This window comes from Arvicanthis niloticus, chromosome 3 (genome assembly GCF_011762505.2).
Source record: "Arvicanthis niloticus isolate mArvNil1 chromosome 3, mArvNil1.pat.X, whole genome shotgun sequence".
NCBI classification, from domain to species: Eukaryota; Metazoa; Chordata; class Mammalia; order Rodentia; family Muridae; genus Arvicanthis; species Arvicanthis niloticus.
Genome location: NC_047660.1, coordinates 56,721,721 through 56,749,220, shown reverse-complemented (window position 1 = coordinate 56,749,220; position 27,500 = coordinate 56,721,721). Strand labels below are relative to the sequence as shown.

The window sequence follows — 27,500 nt, the reverse complement described above, 5'->3', positions numbered from 1 at the left end:
CTGTAGTTATGTTTTTATATTTGTGTCTTTCAATTTGCTCCATTGGCCTATATGTCTGTTTGTATACCATATTGTTTTATTGCTATGGCTATGTGATATAGCTTGAGATCTCGAACAGTAATCCCTCTGGCATTGTTCATATTCGTTAGGATTGCTTTGGGGGTATTTTGTTGTTGCCGCTGTTGTTCCATATAAATGTTAGGATGCCCCTCTCTATTTATGCAAACATCGTCATGGATATTTTGATTAGGACTGGATTGTATCTGTAAATCACTTTTGTTAGAGTTGTCATTATCACATTATCACTATTTTAATTCTACCAATCCATGATCAAGATATATATATATATATATATATATATATATATATATATATATATACTGGACAATGATAATTATATATATAGAGAGAGAGATAGAGCTAGAGATAGAGATATCTTTACTTCCTTGCTTTACTTCCCTGGAGAGAGATAGATAGATAGATAGATAGATAGATAGATAGATAGATAGATATACTGTGAATGAGAGTCTGTTCATGATCTCTTTCCAAGTGTGTTTGTTGATGATGTATAGAAAAGTTACTGATTATTGTAAGTTGATTTCATACTTTGCCATTTGCTGAACTGTTGATCATTTCTAGACATTTTTGGTGGAATCCTTGAAATCGGTCGCAGATGGGGTTGTTTCACTTGTTTTTCTGCTCTTGTCTTCTTGCTGAAGCTCAAGCTTCAAGCACTGTATTAAAAAGGAGTCAGCCCTGTCTCATTCCTGGTTTTAATTGGATTTCTTTGAGTTTCTTCCATGTAGTATGGTGTTGGCTATAGTTTTCCATATATAGCTTTATTATGTTAGAAATGTCCCCTCCAGTCCTACTACTTCCTAGGCAAGGCGTGTTCGATTTTGTCAAGTGTCTTTTCTGTATCTATTGAGATGATCATTCAATTTTTGTCTTTAAGCCCACTTACATTATTTATTATTTTTATGGACTTAAGTTGAGCAATCCCTGCATCTTTGGGATAAAGCCATCTTGACCATGGTGAATGATCTTTTAAATATACACCTGCATTCAGTTTTCAAACATTTTACTGTAGATTTTTTATCTATATTATTGGCCTATGGTTTTGTTGTGTCTTTACTGATCTTGGCATTAGAAGACTTCTAGATTTGTAGAATTTACAGGCACTCCTTCTGCTTCCTTTTCTTTCTGCTATAAGTACATCTAAGCCTGTGTTTTTCTTGGGTTTTTCAATCTCTTTATTTGTTGATGGTCTACTTTGGTAGTTGACTGCATCTTAATTTGACTTTGGTGGTCGAGATAAATGCACCCATTTCCTTTAGGTTTTCCAGCTTAATGGAGCACAGGTTTTTAAAGCATTCCCTTATACAACCAAATTTCTATGGTGTCTGTTTCCATGGCATTTTCGATTCTGTTAACTTGGGTCCTCTCTTCAATCCAAACATTACTTCCATTATTTTCCCTAGTACTGATTCAGTGGGTAGGAATTCTTTTAGCCTATTTGTATCATGGAAAGTTTTTCTTCCCCCTTTAACTATGACAAATAGCTTTCTGATCACAGTAGTCTAGATCGGCAGTTATGTTCTGTGGAATCTGGAGTATATTACTCCAGGTTCTTCCAGATTTGGAAGTTTCCATTGAGGAATCAAGGTTGTCTTAGCAGTCCTCTGGAGCTCAGTACCACAGAGAGCATCTGTGTGGTGCATGCTTTGATAATGAGTAGGAATTGCCAAGGACGTCTTTTTCCAAAGAATGTAATATGGGGAACTCTAACTCTGAGCTGGAGGCTCTTCCCTGTCCCTTAGAGATGTGACTCCTCTCCCTATGGAAACACAGCTAGGGTTAGAGTTAGGGTTAAATATGAGGATATATGTACCCCAGGATTTATCAGCAGCCTGTAGACCTTCTAGGAACAGCCTCTTCCAGAAGCAAATTAACTCATCCCTTCACACTGAGTGCTCCAATCCCTGCTACGTGCAGGCTAAGAAAAAACTCAGAGCCTGTGCTGGCTCCATGGAGTTCAGCTCACTCCTCTCAGGATTTCTCTCACACTTCTGTCTCTGCAGGCAAATCCCCTTCCAACATAGAGAGGACACCCTGCTCTGGAATCCCCTGTGAAGTGTGAAGCAATGCCAACACCAACAGACCCTATAATTAGACAAGTTAGCTCTTATCTCTCTGCTTCAAATCTAGCTAAAAGGACACTTGGTGATTCTAGAAACTGTACCGAGTCTGGGTCCTGCTAAACAAGCATTCTCACTGAGATATACCTCCAGGCCTGAATGTAATCAGTTTTTATTAATCCATCCTCCTTTTTGTGTAACTCCTGGCTTGAAATGATTGTTATATGTAATAACAGTGAATAGAAATAATATGTTTTATATTCAGAGTAAACTCTGAACATTGAAAGGTGCTTATACTCAATATAAAAAATACAAGTAAATGTGCGTGTAAGGAATGATGCCTCATGTCTGGACAGGATTTTTAGTGATTAAAAACATTACATCAAAGCTGTTCGTATTGATTGAACATGTGCTTTAAAATTACCCAAAACAATTGCCTCACGATAAAAGTTTTGACTTTTTGATTTGATAAATACTCAATTGCTCTGCCCTCTCTCATGATCCTGTTAGGCTTTCAACTCTAAGTAATTCCCAAATGTGGAGGCACTTAATTGACTCATTATGTTTATTGATGTTCTAGCTTGGTTTTTCTCTGCAGTAGGGACTACAAAAAAAGCTGAGTATCTAGAATTGTAATTTAGTGTCAAACTTTGCTCAGTTATTAGGGATGGCTGCTGTGAGCAATTTCTGATTATTGTAGCCAACTGAAGATACAGCATCACACACACACACACACACACACACACACACGCACGCACACACACACACACACACAGAGAGAGAGAGAGAGAGAGAGAGAGAGAGAGAGAGAGAGAGAGTTAGTTGTTAAAGCCGTTATAATCATGAGAATACTTCCCCGCTGGCTGGTGCACAGCTAAGCCTCCAAACTGCTCTCCAGACTGCTGTTTTCATTCCTCTTTGACCCAGACACTACTGTACTTCCTCAAGAAGAGTTTCTCCAAACTCCCTGCCTACTGCCACTGCTGGATTTGTTCTCTCATTGCCATCCTCTGGGTCACAGCGAAGCACCTCTCCAGGCATCGAGCATGGCCATTTGGTTTGGATGTTACCCCCTTCCTCCATTTTGCTCCATCTGGGATAGAGGTTCTGGGATCAGTACTGAGTCAGTGTTCTTCCCTCACCTGAACTGGTGATGTTTGCTCCTCACTCAGGAGAGCTCACCCATGGTGTGTGTTTCTATAAGGAAAATAATCGTTAAACAAGTAGACATTTCTTCATCATCATCATTAAAAGGAGTGCAGCCGAGGAGGCAGTGCGGATCTAGGGACACTTTCAGTCATTCTGTGGCACCAGGCTCAGCCCGTGGCTCCATCCTTAAGGTTGCCTGAGGCTTACAATACGGATACCTCCACGACAACCATCCTCCCATCCTTAGTCTCAAGAAGAAAAAAAGAGGAAGGCCAAAGTGTGACCAGAGTTTTTAGGGTCGAAGCTTGGGCAACCCAAACAAGCCAGGCTTGGCCACTCATTCTCAGTACACCAATTAAAGGGCACAGGTAACAGTGAAAAGCAGAGAGAAGGGCTTCTTTCTTTGTTTCCCACTGTGACCACCCTGGGATGAGGAAGCCCAAGTTCATCATCATTAAAACAGAGGCCAGAAGTAAACATAACCTAGCAGTCTGGGTCAACGTGTGGGTCTGCCCATCACTGTCTTGGCTCCAATCTCTCCCATAATCATTATAGGAGTTGTTCAGACTTTCTTTCTGGGGAGCCAGTTCCTCCTCGAGCACCAGGCTTCAGCCTTTCTCTCCCTGCGGCGAAAGACTGGGGAGTTCTGATCTCTTGAGCACTGTCAATGTCCATAGTCCCCACAACCAGGGAACTACTGAGCTACATTTCCAGAGCCAGTCTTTGCTTTTAAATTTTTCCCAAAGACATTACCTAATAATTTTCTTAATGCCTTGAGCCAGATCTTTGACAAATGTTTATTTCTAGTTCCCAGGGTGCAGCAGCCCCTTCCTGATAGTAAAGAATACTGGTGAGTCACAGCTGGCCTGCTTCAGCTCAGCACCTCGCCTGATGCTGCTCCTAACCAGGGACATAAATCTTGCCCCACCCACACGCAGAAGGGCCCTTGGGCAGTCATTGAGAGTGCACTTTCTGAAAACATTTGTTTAAAATTAAGTCTAAAGTCTACCATGGAAAACACAAGTATCATCCTGGTGCAATATGTTCTTCCAAGTAGATAGTTAAAAATCATATCTCCTGTGGCCACAATAGTCAGCCTAAAAAGGCAGCATAGGGACAGGACAACAACTGTGTCATTGTCCTGAAGATTCTGCTGTGGGGGTCTCTCTCCATCATGAGGACCAGGTACGGTCCCCCTGTATGATCAGCGGGTTCAGTTCCTGCTGTATACATGTGTAGGGAGAAGCAAGAACAATCTGAGCCTTTTTGCTCTCCTTGATTCAGAATTCTCAGAATGAAAATCAGAGGCCTGTAGTGTTCACTCAAGTGTCAGGGCTGAAGGAGTCAACCCTGAATGAAAACAAGAAATAAAAGAGGAGGGCATAACTGCTTCCAGGTATGGTAGATGAGAAAGTTTGTTGTATAAAAGGGAGAATACAATCAGAGGCAGAGGCAGAGACATCTGGAAGAGTCCAGAGTGAACAAGACCTTGAGCCAGGCCGTTCAAGGAGAGGGGAAAAGGGAGGGAGGAGAGCAAGGAGACCAAGAGGCCAAAGGGGTAAAAAGGACCAGTGTAGCCAAAATGGCTATGCTGTACAGGGAAGAGCAGTTTCGGGAAGGGTAGCCCAGCCCCCTGGCCTGGAGGGCATGCCTGTAAGGAGGAGCCTATACCAAGGACTGGGATGCTGGGAGATACGCTAAATAGGCACCTCAGCTATTTGTCTTGAGTTTGAGACCCAGCATCCAGGTCTTTTTGTTAATAATAAATGATAAAGGTGATGTAATCTTTTCTCTGACTACTTCTTGCTGATACTGCTGTTGTCAAAGCTACAGTTAGTCAATCAACATCGCCAGAGATTGGAGAAGGATAAATTACAGCAGGAGGTATAATCTAAATGACCTATATATCAATTAAGATGACAGAGACTCACTACCTAGACAGCTGCCCTAGGCTCCCATGGCCTCGATGGCTTTGTTGGGGGCAGTAGTCAGTCCTCAGCTGTCACAATGGACACCATTCAGTGTTCAGCTGACAGAGCAGCATCGGCCTTCAGCTGGAGACCCAGAAGACCTGAGAGATTTTCATGTGCAGAAGGAACTTGGGGCAATTGCTCTAACTTTGGCCAGGCTGAGTATAATAGTCATCCCAACAGTGTCCACAGTTTGGGCCCAGCCCTGGCAGCAGGCAAGAGGGGGAAGTTTTTCCCAGTGGTTAGCATTACCACAATCCAGGTGGAGTCAGCATATTCCACCCTTCTTCTTTCAAAACCATAGGGTTCCTGCTGGGAGTTGGTGTTTCTGTCTATTGGAGAAGCTTTTTCATTAACCATTTTAAATGACAAACTCAGCAGATCTCTGAAGAGTTTGAGGGTTACAATCTATTGTGCATACCTGAGTTAAACAAACTTTAATCATTTTAAACATATACAGGAGGCTAAATAAAAGCTTGCCACTAAATGAATTATATAACAGTTTATACATTAATAGCTTTTATAAGATTAGGAATTTACAGCTTTATCCCTGTTACGTTTGAACCTTAAAATTTTGAGTAAAGGTTTAATTGAAGATCTTTTGGCATCAAAATAAAACTTTAGCCTATAAATGCAGTACATTTTAAACCATAAATATAGTCCATAGAGAAGCTGGGAGCTTTACTTTCCTGGTCCCTTTATAGTACGCCATTATAGAATATTACAATTTCTTGTATGACTCAGTTTACCCAAATAGCGAAAGCTTAACAAAGTGAGCAAAGACAAGGGGGCTAGACATACATTACTGTGACCCTGCATAAACCTCTGGAATTTATAAATCTTGTTTATCAAATACACCTTATCAGACAGATGTTGATTCTTATTTAGAATTTTTTAGTAACCTGGTGTTGAAAACAGTTGGCAAAGACATGAGCAGTTAGACAAACATCTCTATGTTAGCTTTTGTTAACCTGAGTATATCTTTATAACCCTAGGAATGTATCATCATACAAAATAATCCATACCAATCCAAAATATTCTGGAGACATGCTGCTGCTTCCTTAGTCTAAAAGGAGATACAAGGACTGACCAGAGGCTCAGTAGGACTAAGAAGCTTATGAGTGTTGCCTTAGTTGGTTTATACCATGTAATTATCTTATTATGGTGGAGTCACGTGGCATGTACCTTTTAACCTTAGTAAAGATGGCTGCTAGCCATGTGGTTGGTATTTAAAGTATCTGTTTGGGTTTTTTTATTTGGGGGTGGTGGTGGTTGTAGATCTATTTTTTTAAATAAGAGTTTAATCTAAGTTACATATATAGCATACTTAAAACAAGGATTGAATCACATATTAATAAGTTGTAGCAAATTAAGATTACCTGTGTGCATAGATTTTTTAATTATACACCTTTTGTTATAAGTTTTAGAGCATAATTTGTTGCAGTTTTTATTGATTTTTTTAACCTCATCCAATGAACTTACAAATCCTGAGATAGAGTTTACAGCATAGTCTGACGAGATTTTTTTGAAAGCAGAGAACAGAGAGATCATAGAGAGAAAAGAGTTTTAAGAGTAGGAAGTAGAACCTTAACGATAGGAAGCTTTTGGAAGTACGGAGCAGAGCGTGTTTGGATATGATGCTTGGGGGTAGGTCGTTTGTTATGATTGTGAGAACTTGGAAAGCAAGGGTGCCAATTTTTGGTCATTGATCTGTTTTGAAGCCAAGCTGTTTATTGTCCAAGGAGGGGGGGGGGGAGAAAGAGAGAGAGAGAGAGAGAGAGAGAGAGAGAGAGAGAGAGAGAGAGAGAGCAGAGTTCACACCTAATGGCCCTAGACAGGCTTGGGCTTGGATCCCGGAAGAGCTCTTCTGGAGGGAGATCTTCAGGAGAGGCTGAGGAAGAGAAGGAGCAGGCAGCTCCGATGGGGAAGAAGAAACTTTAGGAGGGAGCTGAGAGAGGGTAGGGCTGCAAAGTACCATGGCCGCCACCGCTGTGGGACTTCAGGCAGCTCCTAGGGGAAGGAGACATGAGAAGGTCAGGGGAAGCTCCTGCAGGAGGCAAGAGAGAGTAGCTGAGGTGGATAAAGTGTATTTGTAACAAGAATATTCATGGTGGGACGATGCCCCCAGGAGGAATGGGAAACTTGTCAGAGAGGAAAATGTTCCAAATCACAGATTTTTGTCCTTGTGATTGGGGCCCAGTGGAGGAGAGAGGAGCTTTTGTTCTAGTGGTGGACAAAGCAGGCAGCTCCATGGTGATGCTTATCAGAGAGAGAGAGAGAGAGAGAGAGAGAGAGAGAGAGAGAGAGAGAGCGCCACATGGGCATACAGTAGGATTCTGGAAGTAGAGAGCTGGAGAGAGGAGAGACGGAATCTAGAATTTGGGGTCAACTTTGATGGCTGTCAGGAGTTAGCAGAAAGAAACATACATAGGAAAGTCAACTCAGGTTACTAATCCCAGGTTTTGGTACCAGATAAACAAAATGAGTGCAGTAAAGAAATCAAAATAGCCCCTCCATGGGTGAAAAAAAGAGAAGTTTATTCCAAACTGCCAAGGCTACCTCTCTAGAAAGCCTCTTGGGGGAAAATATTTCCAGACTTAAGGAAAACAGGTAGGTGCCCAGGAGGAGGTGAACTTGTGAACTGGTGTGGAGAGCTTTGAAGTGTGTAACAGATTGCTGTGGGTAGCCTAGGATTGAAGGAGCCTAGAAGCTAGCATAGCCCTTAATGGGCTAATGGACACCACCAGGCATACTGGTGAGTCAACTAAAGAGCCATAGTTCCCTTTTGCCAGAGAGAAGGAGAATGGTTCCTTTTAGCAGGTGGGGACTATTTTCTCAAGTCCCTGAAGGAATGCTGGCTTTTGTCTAAATGCTAGACTTTGGGAAAAGGAATTTGTTGGGACTAGACAAATCTCAGTTTTCTGCTTAGTGTTGGCTGCCTGCGTGTCAAGGCTTGCAAGAGATCAGGACCAGAGGGAAAGGCTGCCTTTTTAAAATCCTCCTCATTGGGGTGCTTGGTCCTGTGGAGGCTTGATGCCCCAGAGAAGGGGGATGCTAGAGAGGTGAGGTGAGGCGGGGAGTTAGTGGGTGGGTGAGGGAGCACCCTCTTAGAGGCAAAGGGGAGGGGGTGGGGCATTCATGGAGGGGAGACCAGGAAGGGGGATAACATTTGAAATGTAAACAAATAAAATGATTAATAAAAATAAATAAATAAAACTCCCCTCATTGTCCATGTCTGAGAGCAGGAAGATAGCAACAATGCATTTGCCTCTCTTTATGATCCTGGAATCCTACTTACTATCACACCTTGTGAAGCCATCTAATCAAGGAAGGTGCATCGTTGAGTGGCTTCTGTAACGTGTGGCTTCATTTGGGGGACATGAATTTTTCCCAGCTATAAATGGTTCATTTGCCCTTTATAGGTTAATGGAGAAGGACAGGCCCACTTTCAGGCTTTCTGAAAAGCTCAGTACACTATAGCCCTCATAGAATTTCACTGAGATACAGGAAGAGGAATTCCATTCACTCTCAGAGTGTTAAACTGTGTTTCCAGAACTCTGGTGAGATCATTAAGCCGTGAGGCCCGATTTGCATTCTTAAGTGGTGTGACTAGAAGGGGCAAATTTTACAAACAGTATGAAAGGAAAACAGCAATTATGCTAAGAAAAAAATTAAGTGTGCCATGTAATGCTGCTGAGATCTGACCCGAGTGATTGGATATTTCCATTCAGATATAAATTAATATCACACTTGAGAATCACTCTGAGAGGGTGCTAGGAGCTTAAAATTTACTTTTGGCGGGGTGGGGGGAGCATATGATATTTCTTAAGGATCTCTAATCCCAGAAACAGATCTCTAATCCCATGTAGGAAACAAAGAATTAACTAGCTATATTCAGGACCCTCCAATCTGAGCCTAAAGTGGCCCCACCTCTAAACTCAAGATACCTGTTAGCTCTCCTCCTGGCTCCTTACCGCAAGGAAAGAAGAATTGGGAATTGGAGGTATTTTCCCATTAGAAAGTGTGGGCATTTTGGCTGGCTTCAAGGCACTGGAAGTTGGCCTGGAGCCACGAGATGTACTGAGAACATCTTGCCCGTTATCTCCTTTTGACATCTCAGGGGATTCTGCTCCCTCTTACAGTTCCAGGATACTTAGTGAAGCATCAGAGGTTGGCATTTTACACTGGTTATGTTCATGATCCCTGTAGCCTGTTGGAGAGAAGTGAGCTCACTGTGGCTTAATCACTAGCTTAACTGGCCCTTGAGAGAGTAGATGGCAGAGACGGCTCAAGCCGCCCACGAGCTCCACACACAATCTACAGGAAGCGGTTTTCATTTTCTTCCTGTGTATTAGAGGTGATCACTTATTGCAGATTAGCCTTCCTTTAGAGGCATTTTTACATTGTCACTCTCTCAAAAGGAAGGTCAATGTTTTAGAAAACTTGGCAGCATCAAATTTAACTCCGGTGTGTTTGGAAACCTTATAATCGGGTTTCTCTTCTGTTTCTAACACATGATTGTAAATCTCAGGACATATCTAACTATGGCAGTGTGCTTCTTTTACGTTCCTCCCAAAAGCAAAGGCCCTACTCACACTGGGGGGGGGGGGGAGATCTGCTGAGGGCAGCTCTTCCCACAGCCTACACATCGGGCCTTTGTGTAACAAGCATGGCACCAGCCTTGGAGACATTTGTCATGTTCCTGGGCCTTCCTTTTAGGAATGGAGTCATCTAGTAGCTTGTAGCTAGCACTCTGATATATCTGGGTCTTGCAAAGATTCGAGTGGAGGCTTAGCCACAGCCAGCAGGTCGGGGTAGCCTATGTGCTTCCATATTTTAGCAGCTTCCCAAAAATGCTATTCAAAGCCTGGAAGAAAATATGCAGTTACTGCATGGAGAACTGCTGCCTTGGATGCAGTGTCGTCACCTGAAGCTACTCAGAGGGAGCTTGGGGAGCCCTGACATAGTCCACTGACTTCTGCCCATGTTTCCTATGCTTGGCCTCTGATTGGCTTTGTGGCTCTCTGATTTTCAGAATGTCTGTTTAGGAAATGTGCCCACTTGATAAATACTTGGATTATGTTGTTAAACTTTTAAAATAAATAATTTCATTCCCCCACTAAGAATGGTTTATTTTAAAACCCAGACCACATCCCTTATGTGTTGGAGTTCTTTCTGACAAATGGCAGCAGCATTTACAATGATGGAGGTAGCTCAGGAAATCTCTGAGATAAGGAAGCACAGTCTAAAGCATTTGTTTGCCACACTGTTGTCTGATGGTATACAGTTCCTATTTTCTTTGCACCGGAGATGAAAGCTAGACAGTATCACTGTTTGACAACTGACAAGAAAAAAAATGTGTAAGAAAATCAAAGGGTCAGGACCCTGCCACACAGACAGCCCCTCTGATGCTCCACTATACTCAGATCTGTTTTTAAAAATACAATGGAATCCCTCTGGCTTCAAAAATAGGAGATATGGTTTCAAAGTTTTCATTTTGAACTAACTACAGCTATACAAAATTTCTACCAAAGAAGAAGAAAGAAAATGAAGCCAGACTCTCTTGCTTAAATTTTCCCCGGAGAAAACCCAAATGGCCCCTCAGGAATACATGGTCGTTAACAACATTGTCAGGACCCTGGAGAGGGGGAAGGGAGTAGCTGATACCACTTGCAGCTGTCCTTGATGTGACTCTGACATTTCTCATTTTAAAAGTAATTTTATTGTACAAATTGTTCATAGCCATTGGGGGTTTTGTTGTTGTTTATTTTGTTTTGTTTAAAGTGAGAAAATGGAAATTAAAACCTAGAATCCTACCCAGTCAATCCATTGTTTGTCATTTGGTGTCTTCCTTTGCATATTTTAATGACATCTATATTATTATAATACTTTTATTAGAATGGCAGAGACAGACAAAGACAGAAGATGTCTTATTCTCTCTCTATCATTTCCTCATTATAAATGACTGTGTCTCCAGGAACATCCTCCTGTAGCAGTCTGAGCACCCGTACAGTATTTATTCCATTGTTTGTGCCTTGGCACAGTCACCAGACCCTGCGGGTTGTGTCCCACTTTCACCATTATAAACACAATCACCAGGAGCATCCTTACTCAGTCTGTGTACATCCATCAGGAGGGTGAACTCCTACAGGTAGAATTATTGAGATAAGGATGTGCCTTTGTAAAGCTCACAACCCTTTCCTCTCCACTGTGGACTGTTTCATCCTCCCACTGACACCAAAGGGTAACCAGATGTCCCATGAACGCTGTGATTTAATATGCAAAAGGAAGATGGACACGCAAAGACACTGCATCTAGACGCACTGTACATGGGCGATGAGCAAAAGTGCTCTGTGGGGTAGCTGACAAACCAGACTCTTGTGGGGTGGCACTCCTCAAGTTGAAGCCTTTCCTACTCCTGTCATTTAAAGTATGGCCTAATTCCCTCTCGTCTCAGGCAGCAGGAGTAGCCACAGGACCATTGGGGCAATGAACAGGCTTCTTAGCGCAGTTCCTGGTCTACATCCCTACAGCTGCCTTGAACACATGCTGCTCTAGCCGATCAGAAGGACTTGGGGAATACTCACAAAGTCCCAAGATTAGAACTGAGGAGACTGGGACCTGTAAGCTTCCTTCCTTCCTCCTCACCCCCCCCTTTTTGTATATTTGTTAAACTTGCCTTGTATAACAAGGGGGTTATGGGTGGAGAGAAATGACCCATCTTTCCTCACTCCCTCTTTTATTTTTAATCTCACTCTAACACCTCTGGCATCACCCACTGACTCCTGAAGGAAGTGAGGCTGAGTCGTTTAACCTCTACAGGAAAGGACAACATTCATTATTTTGTTGTTGTTGTCATCCTTGTTGTTGTTGTTGTTGTTGTTGTTGTTGTTGTTGTTGTTAGTATCTCAACTATGGTCTTTCCCTGCACTTCTATAGTTAATCTACTGTTGCCTCAGGCTTGAAGATACTGAGGATAATATGGACGGAGTCGCATGTCATAGTGGAGAAGATGGAGGTCTTTCTGTGAGAGTCGCCCTTTTGTCTTATAAAAAGGAGTGTAGTACAGCAGGAGGGCGCACCTCAGTGGGCCCTGCCAGGGTGCTCCCCTGAGAAATCAGCCATGTGACAGACCGGAAAGAGACCTGGAAAAGGGGTAGAGGCAGAGAAAGGAGGGGGACAGAGAAGAACAGAAAGAGAGAGGAGAGAAGGGGAGAGAAAGAGAAGAGGCCAGCCTGGACACGTGAGGAAGAAGTGGCCAGGGAGAGGAAGGGGGGAGAGGAAAAGAGAGGAGAGAGAGAAAGAGAGAGAGAGAGAGAGAGAGAGAGAGAGAGAGAGAGAGAGAGAGAGAGAGAGAGAGCAAAAGCCCTTCTTATATTCAAGCCAGGCTCCAACCTGCCAGCAGCTAGCAAGCTGTTGCTAGGTAACTGTTGGGTGGAGCCTAGAGGAATTGCTAACTGTCCTTGCCAGCCCTACAGCACTACTAGTGTAGTCCTTCAGACCATTTCTTCTGCTCTAAGTTCAAACAAACAAACAAAAGACTTCAGAATGTTGATTCTTGGGTTTTTCTCTTCCTAAAGCAATATAGCCAGGGATTTGCAGATGTGGGGCCTTGAAATAGTAGAAAAATTGTGGGAAAGGGAAATTGCATTTCATCCTCTCCATATTTGGAACTAAACATCCCCCATGGGTATTTCCTATGTCTGTATGTCAGTCTTTCTTGCTCAGTTACATGGTACTGAGTTCCAAGGGCAAGGATGAGCTAGTGTGCGTGAGTGTAAAGCATCCCCCACAGGCGCATGTGTTTGAACACTTGGTTCCCGTCTGAGGTTGTGGGACCTTTAAGGCAGGGAGCAGTAGAGTCAGGGGTTATGCCCCAACACAGCCCCAGCCTGAGCTCTCTGTTTGCTGATCCACCAAGATGTGAGCAACCCCTCTCAAGCTCCACACACCACACATAGGAATCTCTCTCCCCTCTAAGAACTAACTCCACCACACCTTCCTCGGCATGGGGAACTCCACCTTTACAGTTCATGAGCCAAGATAAATCTTGTCTCTGACAGTTATCCTGGCACAGCGATGGGAAGTGAGTATGCACCTGTCTCTTCCCTTGAATCTTTAGGGCTTTGGCAGGATTGGGCGCTTTGGAGCTAAGGAATGAGGCAGTGAAGGTTAGAGACAGAAGTGCAAGTTGGGAGATACTCTGCTTTTAGACTGGTCCACCTGGGAAAATGGCCCAACCTTGACTGTTAACAAAAGCCCAGGTGAAATGTCCCAGTTGTCTTTAGTTTGTATCTGTGTCCAAGCAGCTTTCTCTTCAAGAGAGCCTGAAGTGTGTAGGGACACTTGAGACAACAGAGAGCATGTCGGTGCTATCCTAAAGCTGCCAAAATGCTCAACTCTTCCTCTGACTTTTAGGCCAAGACAAGTCTCTGGGCTTCTTTCCCCATGTTTCTAGTTTGAGCAGGGGCAAGGCCAGCACAGGATCACAGCTCTGGTGACCCGTGCAGGCAGTCAGAGTGTACTCCACTAGCATGCACATGGTGTCTTGTCTTTGAACAATTAGAGCAGCAATTTCACCTATTGCTTAACACCTGTCAGAACAAGTCACTCTTCAGAGAAATCTTTATTAGTAGAATTGTGATGATCCTGCCCCTAGCTTCCTCTAACACTGGGAGGCCTGGCGTTCTTTCGTTAACAAGCCCATGAGTCTAGTGATGGCTACATCTCTCTGTCTGTTATGTTGCAATAGACGTATTTAATTTTCTGAGACTAGATGGATTTTAGTTCTGAACACGTTGCTTCCACAGCTGGCTGCCACATTCTCAAATCTGTAAGATTATATTAAGAGCACAACTTTCTTAGGATGTGTTTGCTAAAGGGGAATGTGACAAGCTTTTAGTGTGCTTTAGACAAAATCGAAATCTCTGAGCAGAAGGAAGGTTTTGGGGTACCTGATGGCTTGAATGAAAATGGCCCCATAGGCTCATAGGGAGTGGCACTATTAGGAGGTGTGGCCTTGGAGTGGGTGTGGCCTTGCTGGAGGAAGTGTGTTACTGGGGTTGGGCTTTGGGACTTCAGATGCTCAAGCCAGGCCCAATGTCACTCTCTCTTCCTGCTGCCTGCCGATATAGAACTCTCAGCTACCTCTCCAGCACCATATCTGCCTGTTTGCAGCAATGGGCTGAACCTCTGAGCCAGTAAGCTAGCCCCAATTAAATGCTTTCCTTTTAAGAGTTGCTGTAGTCATGGTGTCTCTTCACAGCAGTAGAAACCCTGACTAAGAGAGGGTACAATGCCACAGCCTCATCAGGGTCTTAAACCAGAAGTTTTATACAGCAGGATCTTAGCTATCACTAGACAGAGAACCCTGCTAGGTAGAGACTGATGTCCCTTCTCAGAAGCTTTCAAATCCGCTGCAGGGTAACTGCTGTAGCGTGTTTGTTTCTAGTTCTGTTCCTCTCTCCTCAGACTGATTAGTGGTCCTCTCAGAATCTGTGTCAGGCTATGCCCAGCTCAAGTTTTCTTTCTCATTGTCTGGTGGCTGCCTTTGGTCTTCTCCCCTTCCACTGGGGTGTCTCAGAACACAGCCTGCCTGATGGGGGAGGGGGACTTGGAAACACATTTAAGGTAAAATGGAAGCCCTGCTTCCGAGTGAAGAAGTGTGTAGTACAAGCTGCCTTATTTTGTGCTGTCTGCCTCCTGGCCGAGTTCTTTTTTCTTAATAATGCCTTGGTTGCAGAAGAGCTCAGTGTAGATTGAGTCCAGGCCCTTGACATGGTCCCTGCACAGATGCTGAGAACGGAGAGAGCCTAAGTAGCCCAAGCTGGTGCAGAGGCCTGTTGTTTACAAACGCTTGCCAGGCCCAGGAAGCTCAAAGATGTCTTCTCTTCTCTGCCGAGTGAAAATCCAGGTTTCAGCTTCACCACTGCAGCCTGAGTTCAGCTCTGAGCTGCAGGGGGTTGTGGGAACTGACTCCCAGGGAGGAGCCATACGATTTACATTACAAATGCAGCTAGGGATTGCCCACTGCTGCTTCCCTGCCAATTTTATTATTGAAATTATAAAATTACCAGTAATTGAGGAAATCTGAGACTTATCTTAAATATTGGTAGCTTAAGGGAACTGTTAATGATTTTCTCCTTAGGTCAGAGATGCAAATAATTGTCTTTTTAAAACATGCTAAAAAGCAAAGGCAGCTTATTCATTAAATTCTGGAGGAATGGCTCTCCCAGGAAGGAACCTGCACTTCTTTCTGATGCTGCTTAGTAGGGGAGCATGGTCCTCTGGGGAGCACTCCCTCCTTCCTGCCTTCCAACCTGTTCCTGGTTCAATGTGAGCCTCCTGAGTGCTCAGGGTACTGGGTATTTATTGGATATTTCGCACTGGAAGGGTGCTGAGTGGTTTGCTCAGTTGATAGGACCTGGTTCTGGCTGTTGCTTTGGATATCCACCCCTTCCTATGGGCACACAGAACTCATGTTTGCTAAGTAAAGTAGCTGTCACTGTCTATGTCACTCTTCATTGTGTTTCCTCCCACAAGAGTGTATGCTCTCTGAAAGCTATGTCTAGCTTACTTTCCATTACATAGTACCCAGCACATAATAGGTGCTCAATAAGCATTCCTTGATTAAATAAATGATTGCAAATGGATTGCCACTCATCCATGACAAAGTGAGGACACCATAGCAAGGGGATCCACTGTTGTTCAAAAATTCAAGAAAGCATATCTGTTTGTCACGTGCTAAGACTGGTTCAGTCACTCTGGAAGTATAGATCTTCACGTTCACCTAGACATCCAGTTACCAGGAGCTAGGTACTATGGAAACTTCCAGTTTATCAGTTCAGAAAGGTGGTTAATACAGCAGAAACCCAATGGTATGAGCTAGAGCAAGGCTGTCATGTAGCCCTGGCTGGGAGAGAAAGGTGTGAGCATGGAGACAGCAAGTGGTCATCTAGCATCCCAAAGCCGATCAACAAGCAGAAAACTCCTGATCCCCTGCCCCATCTTCCATAACACAAAAGTGCCACATGAGCTGGTCAACGGAATCATAGCAGGATTGTGCACTCAGTGAGCTAAAGAAGCTGGAGAGAATGTCTGAAGCCCCAGCCAAGGACACTAAGGTCTAGGTCAAGAATACATTTATGAGGCGACAACATAGTTGTTAAGTAACTGGGGTCACTGAGGTGTCTAGTCAACAAATCAAAGTGTACCTGGCCTCCAAGTTCTCCAACATCCCTCAGTCTCTACCTGTTACAGGGTATAGCCGGCATACCCTGCCCCTACCCTCTGCCCTTTCCCCAGAGGCTCGTTCCTATTTAATATAGACATTTTGGTTATCCTTTCTCTCTGCCCTCCTTTCTGCCCTCTTCTGCATATTCTCTCTCTCTCTCTCTCTCTCTCTCTCTCTCTCTCTCTCTCTCTCTCTCTCTCCTCGCCCCCTGCATGGCAACTTTGCTAACGTTGTCCCCAGAGTCTGGTGAAACTGCCCTAGAGCTGCCCACAAAATGGGAACGATACACTCCTAACATCTTGTTTCAAAGGTTATGTGAGATCACACAAAGGCTTTAGGATAGTAGTTGGCAAACAATAAGTACTTAATAAATGTTTGGGTTTTCTTTTGTTGTTTTGTTTTGTTTTTTGCTTGAGTTTATACAGAAGAAAGAAAGCTGAGTGTCTAAAGGACAGAAAACCTGTGGGGAGCGTAGGAAGCTGGGCTGGCTGCACATCCCTTCTTGGGGAAGGCCTGGCCTCACCTCTGCCTTCCTTAACATTTGAGCTGCTCCACAGTATCAGGAGAAACTCTAATCCTGTAACCACAGGAGCAGCCCTCATCCTTTCTTGGAGACTAACTGGAAGCAGCTCCTGTCCCTGTGGCAGCTTCCAGCCTCTCTGGAGGCATGTGGCGGTCATAGCGGGCTTGCTTTTGCTGTGTTGTGCCATGGATGGACCAGGTGCTCTGTGGAGTCCTTGGAAAAGATGGAAAACAGTCGAGATAAAGGCAGAGTACACCCTGGCGCAGCCTCTCCGCTCCTCCAGAGAGGTCCAGGGACTTTTCATAACCATTAATTAGTCATGTTTTCTCTGCCTCCTTTCAAATACTTGGTTTCCTGCTCAGTGCTACAGAGATGTGTGTGCAACCCTAGTGCCCAACAACTGTTTTAGAGCTGTGTTCAGGGTCACTCATTTGCACCAGCAAGCACCCATATGTTCCCAGGGCTGGGCTGGGGCACTACTTCAGCCTCTCCTGAGTCCAGGTTCATACAACATAAAGGCTATGCAGGCTCTGGCCTTGTCTTCCACCTGCTTGATCTTGGCTGCAGTGCTTTTCAGCTCAGCTCACTCTCCCAGGCTGGGCAGCCTGCCCTTTGCAGAGCTGTAAACACTCCACTATCCAGGCAGGCTTTGTTTCCTTCTCTGGGAAACCTTTATGTGGCTGCAGGAGGTGGCATAGGGCTGAGGGCCCTGACAACTCTGGGAGCCTTTGGAGAAAGCTCCCACTCCCTGGCTTCTTCACACCCAGGCTCTCCTTTCTACCTATGGGTTTTCTTGACATCTCTGCTCTGTTTTTATTTCCTGGGTACCACTACCTGTGGCTCTGGCCTGTGGTACCCTCTAGACCATACCAAGATGTAAAGACTTAGGCATGAGCCAAGAGGGAGGTAGGTGGCTTCTGGCATGCTTGTCCTCAGAAGGATCCTGGAACCAGGCTAGGAAGGGGCCATGAAGAGGAGGAGGAGAAGATGGCATCAGCATGGCCAGGCATGTGCTAAGCACACTGCTAAGATGTAGGCATATCAGAGAGAGGGGATTCAGAGGCTCACAGGTCTCTATGCCAGGGCCTCTGCCTCTGCCCCTCTGCCCCTCTACCCCTCTGCCCCTCTGCCCCTCTGCCCCTCTGCCCCTCTGCCCCTCTGCCCCTCTGCCCCTCTGCCCCTCTGCCCCTCTGCCCCTCTGCCCCTCTGCCCCTCTGCCCCTCTGCCTCTCTCTTTCTCTCTCTCTGCCTTTCTGTCTCTCTGCCTCTGCCACTCTTGGCAGGGAACTGACTTCAGTGTCTTGATTTTCTTCTTTTTAAAATTCAGGTCGTGATCTCAGCCACTTCAAGGGTTGAACTGGGACTAAATGAATTTGTGCGCTGAAATCTTTACAAAAGAACTCCCTTTAGTTCACTCACTCCTGGCCTCTGGCTATGTGTGCACCCTGTGAGAGGTCTGGATCTTAAAGGGGCCACCTCATTTCTCTTGACAAGTTCTTTACCCAGCATTCCTTCTGCTTCATCTACTCCTGTTTTCCTGACAGAAGCCATCTGTAATGCCTTGACCAAACTTCATCATTGTCTTGTCCAAAACCAAACCCTTTTGCACTTGGGTTGAAAACTGACTGGTGTTTAGCAAAGTTATGTGCCTCTAGAGTTAGGAGTGCAAGGCATCCTGGGAGAGGGAAGCTGCATTCTGGTAGCTGGGGAGCCTTTTTTTGAAGAGCTGCAGCTGGGGAAGGGGACTCTTCCACCTCAGCTGCACTGCTGCTGAGGTAATGCCGAGGTATAAGGAAATGTAAGGAAGATGTGGGACCCCACAGATCGCTCCAGTAGAGGGAAGCCAGGCAGGCACAAAGGGTGAGCCCCCAAATGGGCAGAATAACCATGTGACTGCTCTCTAAGCCAATCATGATGGATTTTCAGAATTCAAATCTAGATGGAAAGCCACATATCAGATAGCCACACAAGTGCAAGACATTATATAAATTTCCACACAAATCTGCCTACCCCACCCCATCCTGCTCATATTTGGTAAAGGTAAAAGCTGCCGCACCTGACAAGCTGAGTCTGATTCCTGGGACCCACATAGTAGGAGAGAACCGACTCCAGCATTTTGTCCTCTGGACTTCACCTCCCGCACAAATACATAAACTTTAAAAAGATGTCCCAGTGTTTATACTTCTATAGGTAGCCGTAACTTCTTGTTAACCCCCATCCCAAGATGCCACTCTGTTTCATTCATTCCAGACACATACTACATTGGGTTTACAATTTTGTATCTGCGTTCCCCACCTAAGTCATGAAAGTGTCACCTGTGGCTATGGTTATGGACATAGCTGCAGCCTGTGGTGACACGACTGTACACCACATAACCCTAAGCGAGCAGTGTTCACTCGGAGTCCTCCTAAACAGACTCCCTGCATTTTCTACATGTCGACTGCTCAGGCATTGTGAGTGAATGGGAAGGGCCACGAGAACCCAACTGTTCTCCTGTCAGATAACGGAGTTGAGATGAAAAGTTCAGGCAAGCTAACATTAGTAAAGCCCTCCTTCAACTGGCAGGTATGTAAAGGGGCTCATGAGTCAAGAGACATGACTTTCCTTATTTAGAAGAAACTGTGCAATCTAATGGACAACCAAGGTTTTCCTAACACCACTCTCCAACTCAGAAAGTAACAGCCCCGTCCCACCCCCTTCTTCTCTAAAACTTGAAATCACAAACTCTAGGATCAAAGATTCCATTCAGTTAAAATTTGGCTTCTCTTCCTGCCACAGCAATATATATCATTACTGTTTCTCTTAGTAGAATAATTATCACTTCACCCACTCACTCATCCACATATCCATCCACTCACCCACCCGTCCATGCATCCACTTCCCACCCACCGGTCCACTCATGTACCCATTTATCCACATAGCCATCCATCCATCCCCTCAACCATTGGCCCACCTATCCATCCGTCTACCCAAGCACCCATCTGTTCATCCATTCATTCATTCCTGTGTGCTCCCAGGTGAGCTTTCTGTGGAGGAGGCACAGGACCCTTTCCTGGTGAGCATCCATATCATCGCAGACCCAGGGGAGTCACAGCCACTTCAGGAGGCCATCGACAAGGTTTTGGCGTGGGTTCACCCTGACCTCCCACTGTTTCGAGTGTCTGAGCGGCGCACAATCAGGCGAAGGCGGAAGACTCCCAAGAGTGCACAGCCGGCGCTGGCGGTGGTGCTGTTCCTGCAGGAGGAGTATGGAGAGGAGCAGATCCTACAAGTGCACAGGGTGCTGCAGCGGCCGCCCTGGCGCCACCACCACACAGAGCGAGTGCATGGCCGCTTCATACCCTACCTGCCTTGCAGTCAGGACTTCTTTACTCTGGCTCCCGGGACCCCACTGTGGGCAATCAGGCCGGTGCACTATGGCAAGGAAATCGTGCGTTTCACCATCTACTGTCGCCATAACAGCTACGCTGACAGCCTCCGATTCTATGAGCTGATCTTGCGCCGGAGCCCCAGCCAACGAAAAGCAGACTTCTGCATATTTCCCATCTTCTCCAATCTGGATGTGGACATCCAGTTCTCCCTGAAAAGACTACCCTGCGACCAGAAGCCAGTGCCCACCGACTCCTCCGTGCTGGAGTTCCGAGTGAAGGACATCGGGCAACTGGTACCCCTCCTTCCGAACCCCTGCAGCCCCATCAGCGAGGGGCGCTGGCAGACTGAGGACCACGATGGCAACAAGATCCTTCTGCAGGTACAGAGGTCGTCTGACATCTGTCTGTCTGTTTGTCTGCGAGTCTGTTGTTCTGGAAAGCCGTGTAGAAGTTGCACAGCCAAGTTAGGACCAAGAATAGCACAGTGGCCTTGTACATCCTAGACAAATAGGGTATCCCACACTCCTCCGATCCAGAGCAGGGGTGTAAAGATTTCTCTGCCTCTGGATCTTTTAGCATCCCTGCAGCGGTGCAGGTCTCCATAGATGGTGTGAGCAGTTCTTCCAGGTGCCGTCCTAGGTTGAGCACTCCCTAATACTCATGTCTCTCTTGGGCACACAGGCTTCTCACCTGGGAACTCTCCAATAAAGAGCCCTTAATTTGATCTTCCACACACCCAGGAGGTGTTTCAAGTGAATTCTCCACTTCTACAAGAGAAGCCCAGGGGGTTGAAAATTGTGCCAAGTCTATAAACAAGATTATGGATTTCTTTCCACCGCCCCTCCCCCTCTGCTTTCCACACTTGCTACTTGTCACAGGAGGTTGTTACAATCAATGATCTGTTGGGTAACCCCAGGGTCACCCTGAGATGACCGCTATTTATAGGATCTCCTTGATTTTCAGACTTCCTTTTGAAGAAGCCAGGGAATGTGGCTCTGTTATTAAATAAACTAAACACTAGCCTTTGGTCTCTAATCTTCTTTGAAATATGAGAAATCTGCATCTTAACACTGACGAGTTTGTATGCAGAGTCTAACAGTCACAGCAGTAAAAGTTAAGGAAATGCAGAGGCTCATGTGTGTACTGGAGGCCCAGGTAGAGGTGATGACTGTCATGAATTGTCTTGATCCTTCTAATAGCGCAAAGGAAAAGTGGAAGGCTCGACCTGGGCCCAGACTCAGGAAACTGAAAGGAGACGTCAGAGGTGATCCACACGTTCCGGTGACTATAAAGTCTACATGGGTGCGGGCTTCTGAAGATGAATTGTTGAAAGAGAAAGAAAAAAGATTCTCATCTTGGGACTAAGGAATATAGAGCCTCTGCTAAGCCAGTTTAGTAACAGCATGTTAAATACCGCAGGCAGGGGCAGCAAATAGCACCTCCCGGTTTTGGAGGATGGTCACTGCTCAGCTACAGAAGACAACCTCCGCTCTAACACGGCCGGGCCACACACCTGGCCATCCCTTTAAGTCACTTTCCAGAGTAAAAATTTATATTTCAGTCTTTAACAAAACTAAGATATTCGGGTCACAAGGAGGAAGGGCACAGAGGAAAATCCTTTTTACTTTATGGACATTTTATTCTTTTTGTTGTTGTTGTTGTTGTTGTTGTTGTTGTTGTTGTTGTGTTGCCAAGTATTCCTACATTTGTCACTTTTCTCATTGCTGGGAGACACAGCTAGTTAAGGGAGGAAGAACTTATTTGGGCTCACAGTGTGAGAATACGTACAGCCCATCGTGTCTGTCAGGGAGTACAGCCCATCTGTGTCTGTCAGGGAGGGCTTGACCACAAGAAGCTTGAAGCTGTGGCCAGAGGCTGAGGCCGCCCACTGTCATCTCAGCAGGTCAGGAACGAGAGCCTGGGAACTCAGCATGCCCCCCCCCCCCCAGCACAGACACAGGACACCTCCACACGCAGAGTGACTCTTACCTCCTCGGTCAAAGCTCTCTGGAAAGATTCTCACAGACACCTCCACAGGCCTGACCAGGCACTTCTTAATGCAATCAAGTTGACAGTCAAAATTAGCCATTACAGTTCTCTAAAACTCTCTTCAAATATACTTTTTAAGAGAGAGGTTTTGATCAGCGGATGTCGTTATACGCTGTAGAAAACCTTGATTGCCCAGTTCTCCAGCTGCCTTGTACAGACTGAGATCACACTTAGCTTGTCCCTCCTCTACCTTGTCCAGACTCTGAGTCGGAGCCTCTTCCTCCTCTGCAGCTCTTCCAGGGGAGAGGGACTATTTTGTTTGTTTGTTTGTTTTTATCTATAAACAACTCAGCCCCTCCCTGAGCTCTATATTGCTCAAGAAGGGAAGGTATCTAGTTAAAACAAAGTTCAGAATGGCTATGGTATCTTCTTTTTTGCATTCTCATAAGTAGATACCACTTTTTTGAAAAAGATGACTGATAAATATAGATGCTTAGCAAGGAGAATAATAGCAACTCAATACAGAAGAATTTGAAGTAAAGAGTGATGTTGACGTGGGTACAAGCCTTTGCTGCTCTTCCAAAGGACCCAAGTTTGGTTCACAGCATCCATGTTGGGTGGTTCACAACCACTTATAAGTCCAGCTCCCTCACCTAATGAATCCCTCACCTAATCTCTCAGGGAACTCTCATACTTGTGCACTGGCTCATGACAGACACATAAACATAAATAAAAATGCATCTTGCTAAGATGCAAAAAGCAAAGCACCCTGACACAAAGAGTTACTACCTGTCAAAATGTGCTTCAAGTAAGAGTCCTGAGAATGTCTTCCCCAAGAGACACAGTCACATGCACAGTAGCTACTTATGTCGCTTACATTCAGCCTAGACACTGATGAGACGCTCGATCCCAGAGTACTAATCCAGCCACAACACCAACAGCTGTCACTAACCTTCACAGCATTGCTTGTATCACACACTGCTGGAATCTTTAGGTCATGAGTAAAATATATCATGCCTAACTTTAGCCAGATTCAGACAATCCATAGGGTGCCTTCTCCATGCCAGGCATTGTGACCTCTGAATACAGCCAGACAAAAATCACTGCTTTGGTGAGATTAACTTCTGCAGGGGAGGCAGATAACAAAAAATATGTAATAAAAATTATAGAGTTTGTTAGGAGGTACAGGGTTGGGGGGGGGGGGAGATTCCACCTAGCTTCTAAAACTTCCATTGTGAATTTGATTCTACTCATAAAAGCAGTGTTTATGAATCTGACAGCTTTCAGTTTCAACTGAAATCTGAGAGTTTTCAGTTAGCTCTAGACAAGCAAGAACTTGTATATGCTAAGGCATACACCAAAAACTCTGGAAACATGGATAAACTTCCCTTAGACAAAATGAAGTCATTTTCATTTTCACATTTACTTTTCTGCCTTTGCATAATATATATTTTAGTCTTTTGAAAATTCCAAGATGCAGGCCCTTTTTGTCTGAACCTGGTGCATTGCTCAACTGAAGTCTTAGTTGTGAGAATTATGAGTGAGAATTATAGATGTCTGTAGCTGCTTCGACCACTGCAATGGAGAATAACTTCTTGAAAAGCAAAGAAAATTCCTGGGGCTGCAAGACCAGGCTGCACCTTAGTCACCATCTGGTGCCACCTGTTTCTTATAACTTTCTAAAGCACTAGGTTGCACAGGTTTCTTGTTCTATAAATTCCATGTAATTAAGGTGGATTTCAGTGTTCTTCTCTGAATGGGCAGCATTCATGTAAATGAAATATAATTTAGTTGTCTATGAGAAACGGCTTCTGTTGAAGCATTTAAGTGCTTCAGGATTGAAGATAAGGGTTGAGGATAAGGATGAAGCTTCCCCTTCTGTGACAGGTGCTGTTCAGTTCTATAGTTTGCCAAGATGTACCCTCCCCAGAAGGCCTTGGCTGAAAGTTGCTCTACCCCATGCACAGCTATAGCGGATGTACCATGTTGGACTGACCCAGTCTAGACTCCTTAACTGTAGCTGATGTACTGTGTTGGGTGGCAGGCTGGCCCAGTCCAGCCTTCTTGGCTATAACTGACCCAGTGTGACTTCTCTGGCTGTAGCTGATGCACTGTGTTGGGCTGACCCAGTGTGACTTCTCTGGCTGTAGCTGATGTACTGTGTTGGGCTAACCCAGTGTGACTTCTCTGACTGTACCTGGTGTACTGTGTTGGGATGACCCAGTGTGGCATCCCTGGATGTGGCTGGTGTACTCAGCTTATCTGTGCACCTTGCATCACATAGACATTAGGAACTAGAATTTGGAAACAAAAGTTGCTCTACTTTCTGATGGCTGAAAACCCCACATACAAAACTTGAGATCAGACAGCAGTTGTATTTTCCACAAGGGAGGGAAACTGCCCCACTTTGAGTGGGACAGGACAGGCTCTCACCTGCAGAGAGGAGACTAAAGAATTGTAAGATAATGTCTCATACAGACCAGTAGCCACGGGACCAGGAGCTTGTCTGCAATCTCACAGCTGTAGGTATATCCTCGGTGTATTAGCTACTTTTGTCATGACTGTGACAAAATTCCTGACAATCTAGCCAGGAGAGCTCTCTGGTTAGACATCAATAAAAGCAAATATTTCTGTTGACCTGGCCCTCCTCGGCCATGTATGCTGACCTCCACTCACACATGACCTTGTAAAGTTTAAAGATATTAGAGGACAACCCTTCAAAATCAAGTGTGATTTTTAAAATATTTAAAATTTTTATTTACTTTTATTTTGTGTATTTTGTTATTTACCCGCATGTATGTCTGTGCACCCCATGTGTGAGTGCCCAAGGAAACCAGGGAAGGGCACCAGCTCTCCTGATGGTAGAGTTACAGCTAACTTCGAGCTGCCATGTGGGTGCTGGGACTCGAATCTGGGTCCTGGAAAAGCACCCAGTGCTCTAAACTACTGAGTTATATCTCTAGCCCCATGAAGTGTTCTGACTCTTTAAAAAATATTTATTCATGTATATGAGTACTCTATCTGCATGTATGTCTCCATGACAGAAGAGGGCCCAGATCCTATTATAGATGGTTGTGAGCCACCATGTGGTTGCTCAGAATTAAACTCAGGACCTCTGGAAGAGCAGCCAGTGCTCCTAACCACTGAGCCATCTCTCCAGCCCCAGTGTTCTGCCTATCATAGAATTCTTAAAAAAAAAAAAAAAAAATACTCTCTTGTCAATACCCATTCCCAATGTGTGACTCAATAGATGATTAAATCTCATCTATAGACAAATCTATATCAGTCATAAGGAGTATGGGTACCCTGAGTGCAGCCAGTTGTCACTGAACTCAGAAATTCTCCTGTTCAGTGTGAGACACTGGGTTGTTTTAGAGAGAAACTCTGTGTGTGTGTGCCTTGTTATATTATATTTATATATGTGTGCACATGTGTTTATGTGTGTATATATGTATGTATATGTAAACATATGTGTATATTTGTGTATATGTGTGTATATGTATATACGTGTGTGTGTGTGTGTGTGTGTGTGTGTGTGCGGTATACTGGTAAATTGCCATGATTTGTTTGAATTTACTTAAAAACTGACAGCAGAGATGAGATTTGGCCCTCCATCTCAGACCCTAGCATGTTTGCCTCAGAGTGTCCTCTCAAGCTGCCATCACAAGTCCTGCTGACCCCTGACTCTGTGACAGGGATAAAGGAAAATAACCAAACAGCCCAAGAATGAAGACAATGTGCCCTGAGAACACCTAAGGGAGAGAATATTTCCAATAGAGATTATCATTGTTTATCTCATAGTATGGAGCTATCTACAGCAAAAAAACAACTAATGGGATGCTCACTGTGGGCGTGGGAGAGAGGACCCTCTTCCTAAAGCAGGTATCTCTATGTAACTCCACGCCACAGTGTTCACAGCACTTCCTTGGTTGAGTTCTTCTGGATATTACAAGCATCAATTTAATCATTTTTGTTATGTGCCTGCTACTTCTATCTGCTACTTAGACTCACTACACAAGCCACAGTTTTGCTAAATGACTTTATATACTATATAAAGTTATAAAGACCATAGGGCTTACCTTGGAGCCTTCACACCCTTATAGTTTAATAGCATGTACACAGATAATGTTAATCTATTACGCTATCCTATGTGTTTAGTTTGGCTCCACTTCCTTTAATTGAGGTGGTATTGCATAGCACTCTCCTCTAAGCCACACTACCATCTTCAGCTGTGTCTGCTTGCAGACAGTCACCACAGCTGTGCTTTTAGACTATTGACACTCCTTCATAAAATGGTAGACTGGGCAGGATCACTAGACCACCACCTCAGAATCCAGCCTCCTACCCTCCTCCTAGCCAGGGGTAGGTAATTCTGCCCTAATTACACATAACCTAGTGGTTTGGGGGACCAGCTAGAGTATATAGGCTAGGAAGTGAGGACTCCACTGTGTCCGTGAGAAACCACCATTCGTGTTGGGTAAAGACTTTCTAGTGCAGCTGCTTAGGAAGGCCCCTCAGATTCTGCAGTAATCCCTCACCCATGTTCTAGAAGTAAACCCATTACATTTGTTGGTTCCCAGGGTGAAACCAAGCTCTTGCTTGTCACTGAGACTTCATGAGGAGACTATAGACAATACCTAGTTTCCTCCACTCCCCAGAGAAAGAAAAAAAAAGTTGATGTCAGACACTAAATTCATTAATGTCACTGTTCCTCGTGCTATTGAGGGGGAAAAAAAACAGTAAGTAAATGATTTTAGTAAAGATGGGTTTGTATATGAAGCAAACACAGACAAAAACAGAGGTCTGCGTAAGTTAAAGTTTATAAAGAATGAGAATTGGATATGATAATATGATATTAAAAATTCTAAGGTCAAAGTCCAATACACTGATGTCAAACCAGTGGAGTTATTGACTGGTTCTTATTAAATAAAAATGTATGCTTAATCAAATTTAGTTGACAATGTTTTGTTTCTCCCAAGCCTTATGTAAATATTGCACAGAAGTTACAGTACCAGATTGGAATTAATAATCTTCTGTGTGTTCCATATCCATGGCTGGAGGCTATACTGATGTGTCAGAGGAATTAAAAAAGGAAGACGTCAGTGAGGTCCCAGGGGACTACAGGGTG

The 27,500-nt window shown here is 44.6% G+C and overlaps 1 protein-coding gene across 2 annotated transcripts in view; it reads left to right on the top strand.

Moving 5' to 3' along the window:
* Window positions 1-27,500, top strand: part of Fam124a (family with sequence similarity 124 member A) — a 52,603-nt gene that overhangs the window by 11,793 nt on the left and 13,310 nt on the right. The window contains exons 3-4 of one of the 2 annotated variants that reach the window (XM_076930876.1): window positions 20,030-20,763; window positions 21,065-23,544. In XM_076930876.1, the coding sequence (XP_076786991.1) occupies window positions 20,030-20,763; window positions 21,065-21,091 (761 nt within the window). In that variant the 3' untranslated portion in view covers window positions 21,092-23,544. Of the gene's footprint in view, window positions 1-20,029; window positions 20,764-21,064; window positions 23,545-27,500 lie in introns of those variants that run through there. The other variant, XM_034497135.2, reaches the window with a different exon arrangement.